This window comes from Aristolochia californica, unplaced genomic scaffold (assembly GCF_029961685.1).
Source record: "Aristolochia californica isolate CCGP_79_NKW_82.1479 unplaced genomic scaffold, dmAriCali1.0.hap1 SCAF_3, whole genome shotgun sequence".
Lineage (NCBI taxonomy): Eukaryota > Viridiplantae > Streptophyta > Magnoliopsida > Piperales > Aristolochiaceae > Aristolochia > Aristolochia californica.
The window spans coordinates 3,976,895-3,996,823 of NW_027181992.1; the positions used below are offsets into that span (position 1 = coordinate 3,976,895).

The following is a 19,929-nucleotide window of genomic DNA, read 5'->3' on the forward strand; positions in this document are numbered from 1 at the left end:
TATATCTTCTACATCATAGGCCACATCACGGAGCTCGACGACCCAGAGCCGCACAAAGTCTTCTTTAAACTGTCTTCCTTCAGCATCATTGAGCAGGGTTTGAATTCTCAAAAGCGTTTTCTTGAGCTTCTTCAGTTCGTCGTCAACACCCAACAAATAACCTAACTTCCTCTGGATAATGGGAGTCAATGCCTGAGCAACCCCTTGGAATATACCATTGAGAGCAGCTTCCCCAACTGCAGTGGCTGCATCGAGCATTAGCTTCCCTGCCATGTTTTCTTGTCAGAGACCCGATAAGGAGGAAAAATAGATTTGAAGTCTGCAGGTAGGCATGCCAGGATCTGAGTTAGCTTAAAAAGCCATTACTCTGTGTTTTTGGCCAGTAAAAACGAAGATTGCAGTGAAAGAGAGACTAGCAGCCATTTTTTAGGAGAAAACGAGAAATTTATCTCTTGAATTCATCATCAGAGTAGTGCCGGACAGCAAAGGAGTAAACTTTAGTTGACGGCTTTCTAAAAGCTGGAATCGAAAAGAAAAAGGGAGACGGAAAGATGAGTAGACGACTTCGACTGTTTTCGTGTAGTCGCCTGGGTATATTTGTTTACGAAGATCAAGAACTGTTACCTCTAATCATAGTTTACGCATAAATTTGTAAATTTGTAAATTGAATTCTCGGCCGATAAATTCTATATTGACTGCTCGAAATGTCTCGTCTCGTGATGAATACAAGGAGTTTATTACCCTCCAGAATAGTTTTCCTACAGCGGCGGTGAAGGCCGAGCTGTCATTTCAGGGCCCCACCTCTCCCTTTGCTTACAGCCAACCATAAAGGTCGGAGCGAAATCCCCAACCGTCAGTTAGTCATGGCCTCCCTATCCGCTTCTCTCGTTTCCCCTGTTTTGTCCGCTAAATCCTCTTTGAAATCTCACTCTTTTCTCTCTTCAAATGTTCAGTTCAACACCTCAATCTCCTCCAAAATCTCCAGCGAATCTATTCATACACAGGAGTTTGCAGCCCATCGAAGAGAGTTCCTTGTCGGAATCGCGTCGGCTTCGATTTTGTTTCTTAAACCGCTTCATTCTGAAGCTCGTGAAGTCGAGGTCGGTTCTTATCTCCCTCCCTCGCCCTCTGATCCTTCCTTCGTCGTCTTCAAAGCCACCCCCAAGGATACCCCTGCTCTTCGCGCAGGTACATATACTTCTCCGTTTTACTCAAATTGTTCATTTTTGGCTAGTCCGGGTGTGTGTCAATTGAAAAGAATGATAGACCTCTTTCCTACATTTCATCGTCATCTTCTTCTTCTTCTGAAGCACTATGGAGGAAGGAAACTCCTAGTTGTTTAGCTCCTCAGTTGACCCTAATGTTTAATATCTTATTTGGTAGGAAATGTGCAGCCCTACCAGTTCCTTCTGCCACCCACTTGGAAACAAACACGTATTGCCAACATCTTATCAGGCAATTACTGTCAGCCCAAGTGTGCCGAGCCTTGGGTAGAAGTAAAATTTGAAGACGAAAAGCAAGGGAAAGTCCAGGTGGTTGCTTCTCCACTAATACGTCTTACAAACAAACCCAATGCCACCATTGAAGATATTGGAAGCCCTGAGAAGGTTATTGCATCCCTTGGCCCCTTTGTCACAGGGAATTCTTATGATCCTGATGAACTCCTAGAAACTTCTGTGGAAAAGCTTGGGGACCTGACGGTATGAACTTCCATTATGCCTTCATCTGTACTCGATCTATCTTATGCTTTTTCTGCGCAATTTTTTGAAAATAAAAATTATGATCATTAGTATCATTCTTGAGAAGCCTGCTCCATGCTTTAACCAATCTTGATACCATGGCTCCTCCACCATATGTCAGATTCTTGACCTGGTGTCTCAGAGTTAACACACTACCTGCTGATCTCTGCATGGGCTTCCAAAATGAAAGACTCAAATTAGTCTAGGCTTGATTAACAAATTTATACTTTTCTTGTATCCTCTTGAAACTTCTCCAGAGACAATAAAGAGGCATCCATTAGTAGCTCTAAACTTAATTACACAGACTATATCCAAGGTCTCATCTTTTAGTATATGAAGTGGGACAATTGTACAAGACATGCTTAGTGTAGAATATCTGATCACACTGTTGACATATTTACGTATTTTTGAAAAATGTGATACCTTTTTTCCTAGTGCATGGAGAAAAAGTTTGCTCATAACTATTTTTTTATACAAAATTAGTCACAAATGATATCTTAATATATGCAGTATTATACATATGCACTGGAGACACCTTTTGCCTTGACTGGTGCACACAATCTTGCAAAGGCAACTGCCAAGGGAAACACAGTCATCTTGTTTGTCGCAAGTGCCAATGATAAGCAGTGGTCTACTTCTCAGGAAACTCTCAAAACTATCATGAATTCTTTCCAAGTGTAACATTCAAATGGGAATTTTATTTTTTGATTCTTCATGTTATCTATAATTAAAGAAGGGCATATGACCCCCAATATATAGTTAAATTCTTGATCAGACTGTCCTTCAGTTACCAAATTGCAGATAATTGATATTAAGTAATTGTTGTTAATGACACATTTTAATATTTTTCATGGGTTAGAGAAATAGGACGAAATTAAGACCCCCAGTTGTTATTGTATAGGTAAAAACTACAAAACCGGTGAGGAATGTTGCTGTTTATTTTCATCATCCCTCATGAAAAATTTGTGGTTTATTTTCTTCTGTGTTTGATTGCTGACCCCTTGTCCACAACATCAAATCTAATCTGACTTTGGTTTGCTGTTAGACATTTATCATGGTTACATGAACAAAATTTTACAGAGAAGAGCAAATTCACTAAAAAAATCCTCATCTACATTATTGACATAATAACTGCAAATGGTAAAAAATGTGGATTTTTTTATTGTAAATGCACAACAAACCCAGCCCACCATATGCTTTGCAAGTCAGAGGAATTTGATGGTGTGATCTGCTCTGATGTTAAAAAATCAGTTTATTAGGGATATGTGCTATCACAACCCACTCTTTACTTCCCTCCTCTAGGCACCTTTCCTTAAGAGTAGGACATCCTCTGATTTCCAAATGTTGAAGGTTAGCAGGCAACCCACACTCTAGCAAGGACTTAAGTTGAGGACAACGCCAGATATGTAGGCTTTGGAGGGATCTGAGCTAGTCCAGTCCCTTGGGCAGATATGCAAGATTGTGGCAGGAGTAGATTCTGAAGTCTGTCACTGAGGTTGGTAACTTCTCTGGCAAAGATACAATCGCATCACAATTTTCAATTTTCAATTCTTCCAATACAGTTAGGTGCTGCAGTAAGCTGCTGTCTGTCAAATATTCAAGTTGGGGACAGCTTTGAAGGTATAGCTTCTGAAGGTAGGAGAAGTTTTGCAGCTCCTTGGGCAAGGATGTAAGCTTTTGACAATGGGAGATTCTTAATTCCACTAGTGAGGGGGATGGCGCCTTCAACAAAGATGTGAATGCATCACAGTTGTTGATCTCCAATTTTTTTAGGACAATTAATTGTTGCAAGAAATCATCTCGTAGGTACTTGGATCCCTGGAATCCGGAAATTCTCAGGCTGGAGAGAGTAGGCAGCTAAGGCAATGAACCGAATGCTATCATTCGATTGTAACCAGCAAATTCTAGATGTTGCAGAGTTGGAAGATTAGCTGATTCAGCATAGAGCTGGAGCTTCGGACAGTGCTTAATTGATATCCGAAGAAGGTTATCGAGGTTGTGCAGTCCTGTAGGCAGTGAAATAAGATTTGGACAATTGGAGATGTGCAAATCTATTAGCATGACAGGAAGCCCCTCTGGCAAATGCAACAATTTGTTACAGTTTGCAACTTCTAGTTTCCTGAGGGCTGTTAGGTGATGCAGCAGACCATTGGGAAGGGCTTTGAGCCCATGAATTTCAGAAATCTTTAAAGAATAAACAGAGGTGAAGTACGACAATGAGCTCAATATTATCCTCTTTTTGCAATTTTGCAACTTTAATCTGTAAGAGCTGGGAGTAAAGGAAGCGCTGTAAGTTCTCTGCACATGACCTATAAGTTTCTTCAGGGTGACGGGGACAATAGTCAATTCCTTTAATTTGGGACAATCCCATAAGATTGAGTTCATGGAGGCTGGGGAAATCTCCTGTCTTAAATGCACACCACTCTTGCAAATCAGTCATGTGCTTCAGTTCTAACCTCTTGACTGATGGAAAAGCATTATCCTCAATGTTGCCTCGTAATTCAAGACCCACATGCTTCACTGATTGCATTCTTTCTATAACCAAAGACTCAAGGGATGACAACCGCCCAAGAGGTGGCAAAATTTTGCATTTCCTGCAGTCTGTTCGTCGACAGTGTACCAGATTGGAGAATGATGAGCTTGTGATCCAACTTGGAAAATTTTTACCACCATAATTTTCCAGGGTAAGATGCTTTAGACTGGAGGAAGGAGGCTGCAGGGCTTCAAGTACCATTGCTTCAAGGGTTTCATCAGGTACGTTTAAGTGGTCAAGAACATTTAGGTTTTTCTTCCAGTCCATCAAGGTATAAAACCCCTTTTACACCTTGGATGCCAGAATGATCTATAGGTGGAAACTATTAGATCATCTACAATTTTGTAGAGAAGAATTAACCCTCGCTCTACAACAAAGAGATAGTCTTCAACCAGAAGATGATACAATCTCATCCCAAGTAATGTATCATTATTGGTGGATGAGACATAATGATCAAGCTTACAAAATGAGATGTAAGATCAGACAAATTAAAAGAAAGTTAAATGCCATAGCTTTATAAAAAATGAATGAGTTTTTCTATTTAACAAATATGGAAAGGCCTACTCCATTTTAATCTCAATGTGTGAATGTGTTGCTTATTCTGCAAATTAGCTGCCTTTGCCATTTCCATGCTTCTGACTTTTTCAAGATTAGAAATGTTGAGTTCTCCACAGAGGTCTGTCAGGAACTTGAGTTCTTCTATTCCCCTTCCATTCTCTTCTTCCACTTGGTAATAATTCAATTCGCGAAGTTGTGTTAGTCTTCCAATTCCTGTAAGGAAGTCAACAGGAGATTTTTATTTGCTTTCAGTACCTGTAAGTTTGTTAGGTTACTCATATCCTTTGGTAGCTCAAGAAGCTTGTTGCAGTGTCGGATGTCTAATGACTGTAGTCTGGAGAGCTTGCAAAAAGACTCTGATAGCCACTGTAAACTAGTTCCCCAAAGATTGAGATGTTGCAAGTTAACTAGGCTTCCAATGTTTGTTGGTAGCTGATCAAGTTGTTGGCAAAAAGCCAGGTCTATACTTTGCAACTCTTCCAGGTTGCACAGGGAATCTGGTAACACTTTTAATCTAGTTCCATGGAGATCAAGGTATCGCAAGTTAATCAAGTTCCCCATATCATTTGGTAACTCAACAAGATGCTCACAGTATTCAAGGTCTAGTATTTGAAGATTGTAAAGGTTGCAAATGGAATCTGGTAAGCTTTAAGGTACCTCAAATGTTTCAAGTCACCAGTTGAATGTGGGAGCTCTTTCATCTCAGAGGAAAATAAACCCAGGACACGCAGGCATTTCAAATTTTGGTGCAAGACAACTTGGCCTCATACAGTGAATCCAGTACATGTTGATTTAGATGAGTCAATGACACATGCCTAGTCTCTTCAGTTGGTAGGAATATTCTAGATTCATTCCCAGTTTTGCAACAGAGGTTTCCTGAGATAAATTATGCGAGGTCCTGAATCAAATCATGCATGACATAACCATCATCTTGCTTTTTAAAAAATGACCCATACAATAAACTCTCAAAATAATCATCCCCAATAGCTTCCAACTTTGTACTGCCTTTGGTCTGAACAAACCCTTCAGCTTGTGAATAAGATAATTTTTAGGTAACAAGAAACAATAAACACCGCTTCAGATGTGGAGGTAGATAAAGATAGCTCAGCTTTAGAGCTGGGGGAATTTCATTTTTTCCCGACGGTATATCCCATATTTCGCTTTCTAGTAGATTGTCCTATTCCTTCTCATCAATCATGTGTAACATACCCCCTAGTGCCTTTGCCACCAAAGGCAAACCCTTACACTTTCCAACAACTTTCTTTTCGATTTCTTGCAACTTATCTCCATCTGTATGTCTGTCTGTCTCCAAGTATCTGTTGTTTAAAGAGAGCCCAAGAATCTTCGTCCCACAGACTCTCCAGTGGGTAGGATGGGGTAGTGCCCATCATTTTTTACACAATATTACTCCTAGTGGTTGCAATAATTTTACTTTCTCTTTTGCCAACTCCGAAAGGTGCCTTCAAGCATTCCCAGTGACTACTGCACTCGGTCCATATATCATCTAAAACCAGCAAGAATTTCTTGCCATCTAACAATGCTTGAAGATGACATTGCAAACAATTCATATTTGACCTTGGTTATAGATTCAATGATTGATCTTGTGATTCTGTTGGGGTCAAACTTTTATTTCAAAATGCTCTTTAAGCAAGCTGAGCAAGTGTGGTTTTACCCAAACCCCCAAGACCAACTATTAGAATGACAGAAATATTGCCACCAGCAGTCTCTTCTGATAACAATAAAGATATTAGCTTATCTTTATCGTCCTCTCTCCCGAAAACATTATTTTCATCTACTATTGAAGTACTTTGTGGTCTCTTTCCAGTTTCGTTTGGGATTCCTGCAATGCCTCTCTCAAACAGAGCATTTCCATTTTCTACAATCTCTTCTAATCTTTCCAAGATATCATTTACCTCGGCTGTTATGTCATGTTTGAAAGTGATATTTTCTACTGCATCTGCAACCTTGTGCGGCCGTAAAGAAGAGAGAAGGTTGCTGACTGATGATTTACTGTCTTTTTTCTTTTCACAACCTTCAGCCGAAGAAGTTCAGTGTTCATCGTATCCACACTTGTCTTCTACATCATAAGCAACGCCTCTAAGTACAATTAGCAGGCGATGCCTCCAAAAACTTTGATGCCAACGCATACAACTCACCACCTTAGAACACCCGCCCATGGTGGAATCTACCACTTTCAAATAACGATGATGTTTGTCGACGTCTGCTATTGATTTTATCGGCTGCATGGCTATCGTGGAGTTGGGCCGACTAAAATTTATTCCCCCCCCCCCTCCCCTCTTCTTCCATTCTCTGGCCCTGACCCTGAGAGACAAAGAAGAAAGGGGAGAGCATGCTCCAGAACCTTCAATTGGGTTTCATCTTTCATGTGATTTTTTTCTGTCTTTCCTTGAATCAACTTTCTCAAGCCATTGATGCTTCACTACCATGAAATTGCCAGCATCTAGTATCTTTGTAAAAAAATTGTTGACTACACACAGCAAGCACTCATGACAAGCTCTTCGTTCCCCTGGATGTTCTTTCCTGCATTCTTTTACTTCTCTTCTTCTTTTGGACTACGACAGTATTGCTTTTCTCTTTCCTCTTTTCTCGTCTTCCCACCATGTTTCACTGGCAAACCATAGTCACATTTTCAACGAAAAGTAAATTTTCCATAAACCCTCCTTACTGTACAAGCAATCATATAACTGGTACAACCATGAAATTTGGTTAAAACAAGATTTTGGTGAAATTTGCTTTCACCAAATTCAAACCCACAGGGATATTGTCCTACTTGCACCGAAGTATTGTTAAAATAGGGTTCAAGTAGTCACAAGGTGTGGACCAGTGGGACCTTTCAGTGGAAGCACACAGGAGTAGGTAACGTACTTCACACTGTCTAGAGCCACAACAACAGAGATACGAGGCAGGGATTTAGCTTTTGGTGAAAACATCAACTCCCCATCTTCTCCAGCCTCCCTTGGATCGACCAATAACGAAACGATCATTGATGAGGACTCGGAGTTCCCATGGAAATTACCCTCGGTAGAAGTATTTGAAGGCTTCACAGTTTCATTGAGGGACGATCCAGGGAGTGGCAAAGGAGGATGGTGAAGAATCCTTCTATTCTTCCTCATGCTGCGCCCAGCTGGATTAGGTTGGCTCTCAGAAATGTTGGCAACAGACTCTACTGGTGGAATGCTACCAGGACTGTTGGAGACTTTGAACTGAAACACTTCAGTGCATATACCAGAGTTCAAAATTGGTCCTGCAAAATAGAAATGCACATCCATGTCAAACACAGTGCAGCAAAAGCTGGAAATAGAACATGCCAAACATCCAAGCACAGGGAGTATAGAAAAGAGAGGTCATGCATTAAAAACAAAAGAAACAGAACTCTTGAATTTGCTTCAGCCTAATGCTAACTACCAAAACAGCCTGATAAGAACTACCTACAACATAATCACAGCAAAACCAGGCTGTGAGAGTCTTCACTTGATCATAGGACAAAGTAATCACAGGTACAATATCTTAGCATCTCAGTAGTGGCAACCACTTTTAATTCATTCAAACGTAAAAAAGTAACAAATATTTTTAGAACTTTTGTAATTTAACCATGAGGAATAATGCATTCCTCATCATCAGAATTATGATCTGAACCTACATAGAAAAAGAAACCATAACAAATATGTAGCTAAATCATGCTATTTATTAGCTGACACAAACAGAGTAACATCAATATGTATTCTTTTAGTTACTTAACTGCTAGTAAGCCATTTAAGCTTGTATTCCAAAAAATAACCAAACATAATACCCGTGAACCTTGCAGCATTGAGAATGTGAGAGTTGTAAAATTCAGAATATTCACTATTCATTTTCAATCTACATAAGTACATTGTAAATAAGTTTCTCCTAGTCATCTTCAGATCTTCCTTTTTATTCCTGCAAGGTAGGGAATCCCCTCCAGCATGATAATTGACACTACAAAAAATGGGATCAAACAACATATCCTGACTTTGAAGTAGGTCTGATTGCAGTGGCTCGGTAAAAGATTTCCAAATATTAGTTTCTCATCGGATTCCTTGCAGATGCTTCATGCATAAGCATGTACAAAAAAAAGGAGTTCATACACATGCAATTCTCTGGAAATAATACAACCAGTGATGAACAAAAAATAAAAAAGAATATAACCAAATGTGAAAGTCACTATCCTTACCAGCAAGACCTTCATGGAACCACTTCTGCAATGAGCCATCAGATGGAGCTGGTTCTCGCTTGTCCATGTGAAAATCTCCAGAAACAGAACCGGAACTTATGGCTTTTGGGGGTTGAGCAGAAAGTCTGTAAAGGTTAGACTGTCTACCCACGTCAATACCATGTGTAGAAAGAGCAAATGCAGATGCCATACTCCCTGGAATTGCCAACCCAGTCTTTGAAGCTTCATTGTACAAAGAGTCATGGCTTTTCTCATTCTTTGATCCAGACATAGCCTGTAAAGAGGCTTTCTCACTGGCTAGAACAGAATGAATTATCAAGTTTCCCTCAATCTTAACAAGTCTGTCATTCCTTGGCACATAAAGCGAGGCAAGAAGAGGTTTACTTGAGTTCCCTGATCTCCTACATTCACCCTTACGCTTCACTTCAGGTTCAAATACGTTTGTCTCAGCTCTCTTGCCGCCCAAATGTTCTAACTTTCTTTCTCCAAGACCTTTCTTTCCAGAGTATGCAGTAAACCCATATCCATGGTTTTGGTCAGTATGGTTCAAATATCCTGAAACTGGCAAAACCCTTCCTCCAGACTGGCCCATGGACATTCTATTGACTATATTAAACCTACCTAAGTCAGTCACTACCCCGTATTGGACATTTAGTAACGGAAATAATCCTCCGAAAAGAAGGAAGAAAAGCAAGAAACCTAGAAAACTCACGCTTGCAACCTTCTTTGTCTTATCCTCAGCCTTTTTATTCTCACATTTCTTAGTCTTTGGCGCATGAACAGGTTGCTGGGGTTTCAATCTAGGAATTGGAATCAAAGGAACATGAGCTCCCAGAGGTTTTACTGCAAATGAAGTACAAGGAATCCAAGGGAAATGGACGGTGCCCATAGGCGGCGGTGGCGCATAGACGGTCGAAAGTGCACCACCACCTAACTGTTGCCTTAAACTCGCATTCTCGGCCATTATATATGAAAGTTTTCCATTCAGCTCAGTAATTGTGGAATGCAACGTTCTCACCTTATCTTCTAGCTCTTGAACGTGATGCTTCTTTCTTTGGCGAGAAAGCTGAGCGCTCTCTCTATTTCTCATCAGCCTTGCCTTTCTTTTATCCCCCTCTTGACTGCCTGAACGGGAAGTGTGGGTGGAGTTCGCGTTCACATCAGAAGAACCAGAGCGCCTATATTTAGCCACCCTAAGATTAACATTTCCGTCTTCCCGTTCTTTCTTCCTCTTAGGCAGACAGGGTTTACTTACCTCCTCAGGTTTTATCTGCTTAAAGATGAGATTCGACGGAATGTTGCTCGAATCCAGAGAAGATGATGTTGATGATTTCGTAATCTCATGAGCGGAATTGGCAGAATCTGGCGATGGCGGATCGGGAACCTTACCTATATTGGAATTTCGGTCATCAGATGCATACGAATTCCAGTCAATATTATTAAAATCCGGCACTTCTCTCTCGCAACCACCTCCAAGCTTCTCAGACTCCGGAGACGACAAATCCAGACACCTATCAGCATCCGAAACCCGATCACCCGCTCCATGGGAACCCGACGCCGTCGAATTCGAAAATCCAACCTGCTCGAGGCTACCTGATGCGTGCGACAAATTAGAAACGCCTGATTCGTTCTTGTAATTTTCGCTATCGGGAGGTGCAATCAAATCATCGATAGAAAAGTCGAGGGCGTCGTCAAAGCCAACATCGTTCAATAGATCATCGCCGAAGGTGAAATCAATGGGTAAATCTTCGAGAAAATCCGTGTCGACAGGAGGAAACGAAGTAGAAAGGTTAGCGTCCAGCCAATCGAGAGAGGATTCCGCCATGACTAGGGTTGCCCGGAGGCTGAAACAGGTCCGCGGACTCCCTCAACTAAACCGCGGAGAGGCAGGTCACCTGGCATGCGCGAAATCGCACGGAAAGAGGCAGATGAACGTGAGTACGGGCACGTGTCATAAGTAAGAACATTTCACTGCTTCTCAGGAAACTTCTGTGGATGCTTTCCGTTGCTTCGGTTCAACGGCTTGGATGTGGGCCGTAGTCATTAGATGACGCGTTCTCACACGATCTGCACCGTTGATTTCGGTGGCCTTTCCAATCAGGATAATCCTATTTTTATTTTACACGATCTGCTAAGGTTATTTAGGTCATTTTATATTGGTTACAAAATAATCTAATTATTTATTAGGGTAATTCATTTTTTTTTATTTATATAAATATGTTCGAGGTATTATAAGATACCAGTGAATTTTTTTTTGATAATTTATAACATTTTTTAATGATTTTAAATATTTATAATATTAACCAAATAATAAATTAGAATATTATTTATATATTTTAATATTAATATGGACTCACAAGAAGTGACTCGAAAACCCTCTTATATAGTTTATTTAGGGTCTTATATATTTTAATATTAATTATTTTTTTTCTCGTTCAACTTTGAGTCATGAGAAATGAGTAATGAGTCGAACACTCGGAGAGTCTGAGTCCGAGTCCGAGTGAACGTTTAAACGAGGCAGAGTGGGAGATGGAAACAGCCTCAACCATTCGAGCCGTAAAGTCATTTAAAGTTCCGAGAATTGAACGGTCTGATCTTGATCACTTTAGTATTAACCTCTCGCGTGTTTGATCTATAGAAAGATTGCGTCCAATGAATGGATAGGATTATCTTCTCGTCCCACAAGGCACTACCCTATCTGGAGTTTAAAGGCCCTGTGCGCAGCGTAAGTGAAAAGGGTGAGACAAAAAGGCGGGAAGGCCCACGCGAAACCTTCGCAGAATGGCAGGGAAATCCGCCTCTCGAAGATGGATTCTCAGTCCAATGAAAAGGATGCCTTCTTGGATCCCGTGGATCCCTTCTCGAAGGAAGCGCTTGAGAACCCTCGTCATCGGCTCAGTGGTAGAGGGTTTTTTTTCCTTATACGTCCTTCTATTTAGTCTTTTCTGATTTCTTGTTTTTTTTATTTATTATTCTCACCCTCGCTCTCTCTTTTTCTCTCTCTTTCTTCCTTTCTCTCTCTCTCTCTCTCTTTAATTTATTTATCGAGTTCTCGTTATCGGTTCGAATTGGTTAATTTTGAAAACAAAGATGATTCGTAGTGAATGATTTTGAGAGTTTTGGTGAGTTTAATGTATGAATTTGAAGAGGAATTGCTCTTATGAGAATGGATGGCAATTCTTGTGTTGATTTACCCTCGACGATTTAGATTTGATTTTTTTTTTCATGAGCTAATTTGCAGTTCTTTTTATTGTTGCTTTCTTTAATGTTAGGGATGTGCTCCTTTGTCGTTTGCAACAGATGGATGAATTTATCAGATTAATGGGTTTTTTTATGTAATTTTACTGCAAACTATAAATTTTTATGCAATCTTTGGGTTAATTTTCTATTTCGCAGTTCTTAATATTGGGTGTTGGACTCTTAACATACCTGAAACATGTATGGCATATGATGACTTCCAGCAAATTAATAAGAAAACATACACCATGCGAACCCCCCAAATGAGAACAAAACAAAAAATCTAGAACAGTCTAGTTGTTTCAAAAAACAAAAAGCACCACCAAATATATGAACTAATTCATTCAGTTATGTCCCACTACACTGCAAATTCGTCCCAAAAACACTGAAATAAAAGAATGGAAAAAAGGCATAGCTCTAAGATAAAAATTAGAAAAAGGTAAACTCAGACATTACCTATCATAATTCCAGTCATAATCAGCCAAACAAATCGTAGGGTACCTACTTTTAACGATTTTTCGGATAACTATTCTGTTTTCTGTACAATCTACATTGTTGTCCAATACCATTGAGTGAAGATTGTAGTGTTGAGCAACACAATGTCCTACAAGCCTAAGGTATGAAGTTGGAATGTGTTGGAACTCAAATTGCTGCTAGTTAGGGTTTTACATGAACTTCCGGATATCCAATTCCTTTCGCAAAACTGAAATACATAAAATAAAGTTCACGACAAACGTATCACTCGATCATCATTAATTGATGTAAACTTTATTTTATGTATTTCAGTTTTGCGAAAGGAATTGGATATCCAGAAGTTCATGCAGAACCCTAACCAGCAGCAATTTGAGTTCCAACACTTTCCAACTTCTTATCTTAGGCTTGCAAGACATCGTGTTGCTCAACACTATAGTCTTCATTCAATGGTATTGGACAACTATGTAGATAGTACAGGAAGCAGAATAGTTATCTGGAAAATAGCTGAAAGTAGGTACCCTACCTTTTGTTTGGCTGACGTTCCAGTTAAACAAGCAGAAAATGAAAAACTAGAACAAGTCAAGAATGCCATTAGGCCAAGGCCCAGTAGAGATTTTTCAACAAATGCAGTCGAGCTAGGGTTAAATAGGAGCCATCTGAGAATAGTAGAGGACTGGAAAGAGGAACACGAAATGGCATGTGCTCGCATCTTCAATGAATTGAGCAATGGCAACTCGGGAAGATATCAGTAGCTGATGCAAGAACAGGCCCATGTTCAAGTGGAGAGGAGAGAGACATCTATAAGAACTTGGGTAATGAAGTGGAGAAACTTCATATCGTGGAAAGTAGTAGCGGTGCCTGGATTGCTATTTTCAGAGATAGAGAAAAGGACAAGAGTGATCCAGATTATGGGGAGACTTTCTGCAAAGTCAGCTGAGGGCACCGCACTAATCAAAAATTTATAGATTTCACTCTCCTCAGCTCGAACAAATGCTTCTTTTTGCATAGCCAATGATAATCTCCTCTGAGTCACCATTGCTTGAAACATCGGAGATCCAAGCACAGGCTTTTCCTGTTCTCATGAGACTCCTATTTAGCCTGCCTAATGTTGAAAGCAAGAACGTAGTGTTGCGCAACACGGTGGACTACTACCTGAAATTATGAAGTTGAAGTGTTGGCACCTAAATTGCGCAACACAATGGGCTTTCACCGTTGACACCCAAAGTTGTCTTTCAACATTTTAGCTCTAATTTCTACTGTTGAATCAGGTGAGTATTATTATTCCATTGTTTTACCATTTTCCTTGTAATCTCTCCTTATGTATTTCCTTTAAGGAAAAATTAAACTAGCGTCGTCTTCCTCACAGTGCCGATAATGGTGGGAGACAATGGCCCGCCAGCAAGCAACGGCGACGGAGGCGGCGCTTCGACGGTATGCCAAGAGGGAGAAGATAGAGGGAAAAAATTCGGGGGAGGAAGGCCGAGATGGAGGAGAGCGGGAGAAAAAAATTTGGGAGAGGAAGGCTGAGAGAGAGGGAGAAAAAAGCGAGTGAAATGAGGAAAAAAAATTTGTTGGGGAAGGGAGAGACGCGATCGCTTCATGTGAATGATTTTTTAAGTAGGTATGAAACACGATTCCCCGATTTTTGCCTGAGAAGATTACCTTGCGTGACTCAAATGAAGAGGCGCTCATTCACCACTAACAGCCTAATCGAATGAACGGAGTAATACGCAGATAATTCATCTCTGCTTCATTTTGGACTAACCCTCCCTTAATGTAGTCTTTTGCCTCTTGGAGCCCCTGTTTCATTAAATCTTTTTTCATTGTGTTAAAAGAAAACCAGTCAATTCGGTTTGGGGTGAATTCAAAGAAACTTCCTCAAACTTCCTCATCCCCACATAAAATCAAAATCTTTCTACATGGTGGTCTATTCCTCATAAATGTCCTCGGACTGCTGTCACACTAGTCTTTTCTGGTTTCTCCCTATCCATCTTTTTATGGGTAGTGTACTCCTCACGATGATCCACCTTATAGGGTTCACCCTTTTGAAGAAACTAAAGTGAATATGCAAATTCGATGTGTTGAGGAGAGTTAGTCTGTTGTATATGACCAATTTCATTTGATTGAGACATTTTCTCAAGCAGAGTCCTTTGTCCAAGTCAAGGAAGAAAAGAGAAGTATAGATGGTGATAGAAAGTCCATTGCACCTGAATTGTTATCTACTAATCGTCAAAGAGATAAGTTTGAAGCCTCTGAAACCAAGGGGAAGCTTCATAGTGAAAGAACTGATGTAGCGGGCGTAAGAGAGGCTATACTTGGGAAAGATGCATCTTTTGATGCTACGTCAATGTTTGATTCAAAGGAACGGATTTACCAATCAACAACTAAAATGCATAAGAGAAAAAGGAAATTTGTACCTTCAAAAGTGAGGTTTGTGCTGAGCCAAAGTTAATATTGTACACATGTTCAGATCTCTAATCAAAATGTTGAAGCTGATAATGAGTCTCGTCTTAGTGAATCTCTGAAGCCCAAGGTATATGAAATACTTCCACTTGACTTTCCTTTTCCTTTTTTTTTTAGTTTCTATTTATTTTCGTAAAGGTCTTCATGAGTGAATTATAGAACTTGTCTTGCTGGAGGCATTGTACACAAGTTCAAATGGAGTTATACTGATGATATGTTTTTTGCTTGAGATCTCTAGTCAAATTGTTGAAGCTGACAATGAGTCTCGTCTTAGTGAATTATAGAACTTGTCTTGTTGGAGGCTAAAATGTAACCGAAGATCAACCTACACATCGGAGGAATCCAAAAATCTGGAGTAGATATTTTACTGGTCAAATGAAGTTGATAAAATGAAATTCCGGGAACCTATTCCTCTAAAATTTGTTAATTTCAAAAGTTATAGCCGAGGCTGTTAGGTCATGGGCATGGGAAACCCTCCTGGGTGGCTCTCCCCCTTTAAAACAAGTGGCATTCCCTAAACCCTAAACCCTAAAAGGTGCAAGTCTGGTCTTATTTGTTCACTTTGTACACTATTTGGAAAAAAAATGAGCTAACTGTATGTTCAGTTTTATGGGTTCGTATATTTTTTGCACTTTAGGTTTATTTCAAGCTCTTAGTAAAAGTATACTATTATGTAAAGCCTTGAAATTGGCTTGGTATCTAATGCACTGAAATGCAGAAAGATTTGTGGGTGCCTTATCATTTTTGTAATGTTTTATAGGCTTCTGTTGATAAAAGAAAGAAACAACTCGGCAAAGCCAAACATTCTGGTCAAACTGTGCCACCACCTAAACAGGTAAAAACAGTCAAAACAGTGGATCATTCTTCTTCTAGTGTGGATGTGGGATACAGCATTAGGTGAGCAAAATGTGCGGAAGTCCTCACTTGACGTGGTTAATCTACCAAACAAAGAGCTGAGAAGGCATAAGATGAGTTTGTGACAAGGAGTTGAAGCCGTATGAGAATGTTGGACATGAGCAACTTGAGAAGCTTTCGCCCTTTGTTCAAGACCGGGCAGCGGATTTGAGGGTTGATTATTCCCAATTGCTAATCTCATCTGAATTTAAAACTTTTTAGTGTCTGTTATTCATTTTACTTGGTTATGATCTTTCCAGAGTACGTTGTCACATAGCCAGTCATCAAAGTTGCTTCACAGATGGTGTGTTTTTGAGTGGTTTTATAGTGCAGTTAACCACCCATGGTTTGCCAAGTATGAGTTTGTGGCCTACTTGGAATTTGCTCAGTTGAGCAATCTTCCATCAAGCTTAACTCGTAGCGGGTGGGGCATCATTCTCAAGCAAGCTCATGAGCCCTGAGTTGAAACTTACTTTGAATAGTTATCCAGCTCTGTTGTATGCAGAGAAGTTCCATCTCAGATATGGAAGAGTTTTGAAGTCTTCAATGTTTGTCATAACTTGAGAAGTGGAAGGTTCTGAGTTGAGACCTTCATGTCCATTTTTTTGTAAGTCACACTTGCTTGTTTGTGCAGTGCTCTTGGGAAGCCGCATCATCTTTCTCATCAGTTATTGTGAAAAGAAAGAAATAAACAAGAAGAATATTGTGAAAATGTCAGAGACGCATATCCTAAATTGTGTGCTGGCATCGGAGAAGGACTTCCAACTGATCTTGCTTGTTCATTGTCAGTTGGCCTGTGGGCTATTGCATGGCATCATAGGACAATAGCGCTACATGATGACAGTGTGTTGAAGGTTGATTGTGACAAGTGCAGAGTGCAGTTTGGTAGCCATGAGTGAGGTGCTGAGCTCTTCTCGGTACGAACCATGACTTTTGGTCTCCATGGGGCTTCAGGGCTTCATAAGATGTATTTAACTTCTTTTTGGGTTGATTTACTCTGTTTGTAACGGGGGCTTGACAACCAGGTCCATGTGTTTGGCTGGTGTCTGATAGTAGGAAGTACTTATGAAGTATTTTTGTTGATTCCTCGTAATTGTTTTTCCTCGGGATATGGACTGTATGCCTCTAATTCCCCTGGAAAACACGCCTGGAATACTTTGGAGACAAAGTTTTAGAAAATAAAGAGTTGGAATTTGAGGGCTCTTGGAAACTTGGTTCGGCGAGACTTTAGAGAACGTTGAGGGATTGTCTAGTGTGCCTTCAACAAATTATCCCATTAATGTATTGATGAAGCAGGCGAAGGTTAGCAAAACATCAGTTCTCAAACCATCAATAGTAATGTTTCTTCCATTTCTTATTTTACCTTGTTGTGTTGTTATGTTATTTAAACAAACTCATGTTAGGAATGTCTGAGCTAAAGTTCTTTTTGACAGAGGGACACGATTGATTCTGTTTTACAGGCTAAAGCTGCTCTTAATGAGGCTGTTGCAGCACAGGCTGCCTATGGTCCATGTAGTATGGCGCAAATTGGGCTCTCACTGATGTTGCTCGTGCTCTTGATAAAAAGGTGAACTGCAGTAATGTTCATCATTCCAACATTAATATTTTTTTATTGTGTTTTATTTGTTGGTGCTTCTCTTGGATTCATGTTTCTAGCAGATGAGACAAATGAAACAAATCTGACCTCCAAAAAGGCTCTGATGATGGCAATAAATTTATTGGTGTTTTGTTTTCTGGTCTCTTATCCTGCTCATGTGGATCCTCTGGTTGTGTACTTAAAAAAGATATTTGTGTTTATGTTTGACTCTTTGACCTACTGAATTGAAAACACTTCCTCTTCGTTTGTGCTTTGTCTGGTCTCATGCTTGGGATTATCATGTTACATTAGCTTATTACTCTCTTGCTTTTGAATCACGTGTAGCCAGCATTGTTGAGGGAGATCAGGAACCTCAACGAGGAAGTTTCTCTAAACAGAAGAATGAGGGTTTCATAATTCAATATGCTCAAGTTGTTACACAGCTCAAGAATGCTGATGATCAGGCAAGTATCTTTCTTGTTCGTACCATCCTCAATATTTGGCATACTGATTTCAACTGTTAAAATTATATTCGTATTACATTCCTCAAATCCATTTTCAGGTTTGTGCTGCCCTTCTTGCTCTGAGAGGGCACAATAGATTTCATGAAAACTCAGAACCTCAATTCGGTAGGCTTATGTCCTATCCATTGGGGGCCCCTGGGTTGTCTTTTGATCAGTCTGCTTTGTTCAATCAAGATTCTGGATCTCATGTAGTTCAAATTCTTGATAGTTCAAGAGGAAAAGCCCGGGCTATGGTAGATATGGCCATGCAGGTGATTGACATTATAGGATTGTTTTTGTTTGCATCAGTGATGAAGGTTTCGTCATTAAAGAAAAAATCAGGGAAAGTTTCCTGCTTCTTAAGAGTTGAGATTCACTGGCAGTCCAAGGAGAACATAGCTTGATAATTTTGCTTATTTTCAGACTCTCCTCTTTGAGGCAAGGAGAAAGTCCTGATGTGAAGTTTGGGGAAGCTTTGGCTTCAGTGGATACCAGGCTTTGTGGGCTTGAAGCAGTTGTTCTTACAGTCAAATCTTTTGCTGCTACTGCTGATCATTCTAGTCATGGCACTCTTAACCAACAGGATCAAACTAACTCATGTCTTTCAGGCCAATCCTGATGGGAATGATTTGCAACTCCTCATGATACAGGTAAAGCTGGAGCTTATCAGATATGTACGGAACGACGGTGGCCGCCAGGAGAGGTGGCCCAAATACTGGAATCCGCCCTTACAACATTGAAGCCTTGCTGTTCTCAGAATCTTCCAATACATGTAGATATCGAGAATTTCATGGGGGTCATAAAAACTCAGACATTGGCTCTAATACCTACTCAAAATAATGTTCTCCCCACTGAGCTCTCCACCATGTAAAAACACAACTGTTTCCTAAGTGCAATGGAAAATCTCAGTTTTCTGGTGTTCTCAGCTTTACATTGGTTCATTCTTCTTGTGCAAATGTTTTATTTGCCTCTCTAAGAAATTTGAGAGCATTTTACTTCTGCATTTAATTTTAAAGCACGGCTGGAAGTTTTCAAAAAAGAAAACACAGACAACTAGAATGTGTTTTTGGAATAGGGCAACATCTAACCTTTTTTCCACAGTAAGGCTCCAATAAATGTTAGTCCCATGGAGAAGAAATGGAAATTTACATGGCCATGGCTAAGTTGGAACGATTTTCTTCTGGGGAAGAAGAGAAACTTCACCATCAATTGTGATTTACAAGCTTTCTCTTTCCCTTGCAATCAGAGCCACATCGTATACTCTTTCCATTTGATGCCATCCACAATGGAGAAACTAAAGAAGAATGAAATGAAATCATCTGTTTCTATTTTCTGCATATCAGGATAATGTAGATTCTTAAATGAAACACATTTGTCTTTGTATATATAAACATAGTCCTGCTCCAATATATAATAACAGACCTTGTTATATTAGAGGAGATTCATTTACTGAACGAAAGCTAGAAACCCTGTCGTTTCATTCCCTCCTCTCTATAAAATCTGATTGATTATCCTTTAAAATTTTCCGTATTCTGTGTTTGGGTGGATTAAGAGAGGGAAGTCAGTGTGCGATATGAGATTGGATGATTGGCTTTGTTCCAGTCGAATCCAGGACGGGGACCATTTATCGTGCATAATCGTCTCATCACGGACCACGCATTCGGTCTCACACATCCGATCCATCAAATCTGTACTGAATACTGATCCATAGCCGGTGGACCAGGCAGCCTTTGTATATT

The 19,929-nt window shown here is 40.0% G+C and overlaps 3 protein-coding genes and 1 pseudogene across 9 annotated transcripts; 2 read left to right on the forward strand and 2 right to left on the reverse strand.

Annotated features, from left to right (window-relative positions):
* The first annotated feature begins 863 nt into the window (after positions 1-863).
* On the forward strand, positions 864-2,503 carry LOC137960586 (psbP domain-containing protein 6, chloroplastic). Its single transcript, XM_068808240.1, has 3 exons — positions 864-1,188; positions 1,384-1,700; positions 2,250-2,503. The coding sequence occupies exons 1-3, from the start codon at positions 864-866 to the stop codon at positions 2,418-2,420; spliced, it is 813 nt and encodes a 270-aa protein (XP_068664341.1). The 3' UTR covers positions 2,421-2,503.
* Positions 2,504-3,596: 1,093 nt separating this feature from the next.
* Positions 3,597-6,875, reverse strand: LOC137958621 (putative disease resistance RPP13-like protein 1; annotated as a pseudogene).
* A 602-nt stretch (positions 6,876-7,477) lies between these two features.
* On the reverse strand, positions 7,478-10,938 carry LOC137960391 (bZIP transcription factor 17-like). The gene is made up of 2 exons (XM_068808002.1): positions 9,044-10,938; positions 7,478-8,095 (listed from the first exon to the last, which is right to left on the reverse strand). Exons 1-2 carry the CDS (start codon positions 10,866-10,868, stop codon positions 7,650-7,652), a joined length of 2,271 nt encoding a protein of 756 aa, XP_068664103.1. The 5' UTR covers positions 10,869-10,938; the 3' UTR covers positions 7,478-7,649.
* Positions 10,939-11,807: 869 nt separating this feature from the next.
* LOC137960334 (uncharacterized) lies at positions 11,808-19,078 on the forward strand. 7 transcript variants are annotated; one of them, XM_068807926.1, is made up of 5 exons: positions 11,808-11,944; positions 14,121-17,446; positions 17,572-17,678; positions 18,037-18,151; positions 18,841-19,078. In XM_068807926.1, exons 2-5 carry the CDS (start codon positions 17,399-17,401, stop codon positions 18,928-18,930), a joined length of 360 nt encoding a protein of 119 aa, XP_068664027.1. In that variant the 5' UTR covers positions 11,808-11,944; positions 14,121-17,398; the 3' UTR covers positions 18,931-19,078. The 7 variants fall into 7 exon arrangements, 5 of the variants coding, with proteins under 5 accessions (XP_068664027.1, XP_068664029.1, XP_068664025.1 ...); XM_068807928.1 differs by having other exon boundaries at positions 15,978-17,446; XR_011114142.1 differs by lacking the exon at positions 11,808-11,944 and having other exon boundaries at positions 13,014-14,375; positions 15,978-17,413; positions 18,033-18,151.
* The last annotated feature ends 851 nt before the right edge of the window (positions 19,079-19,929 follow it).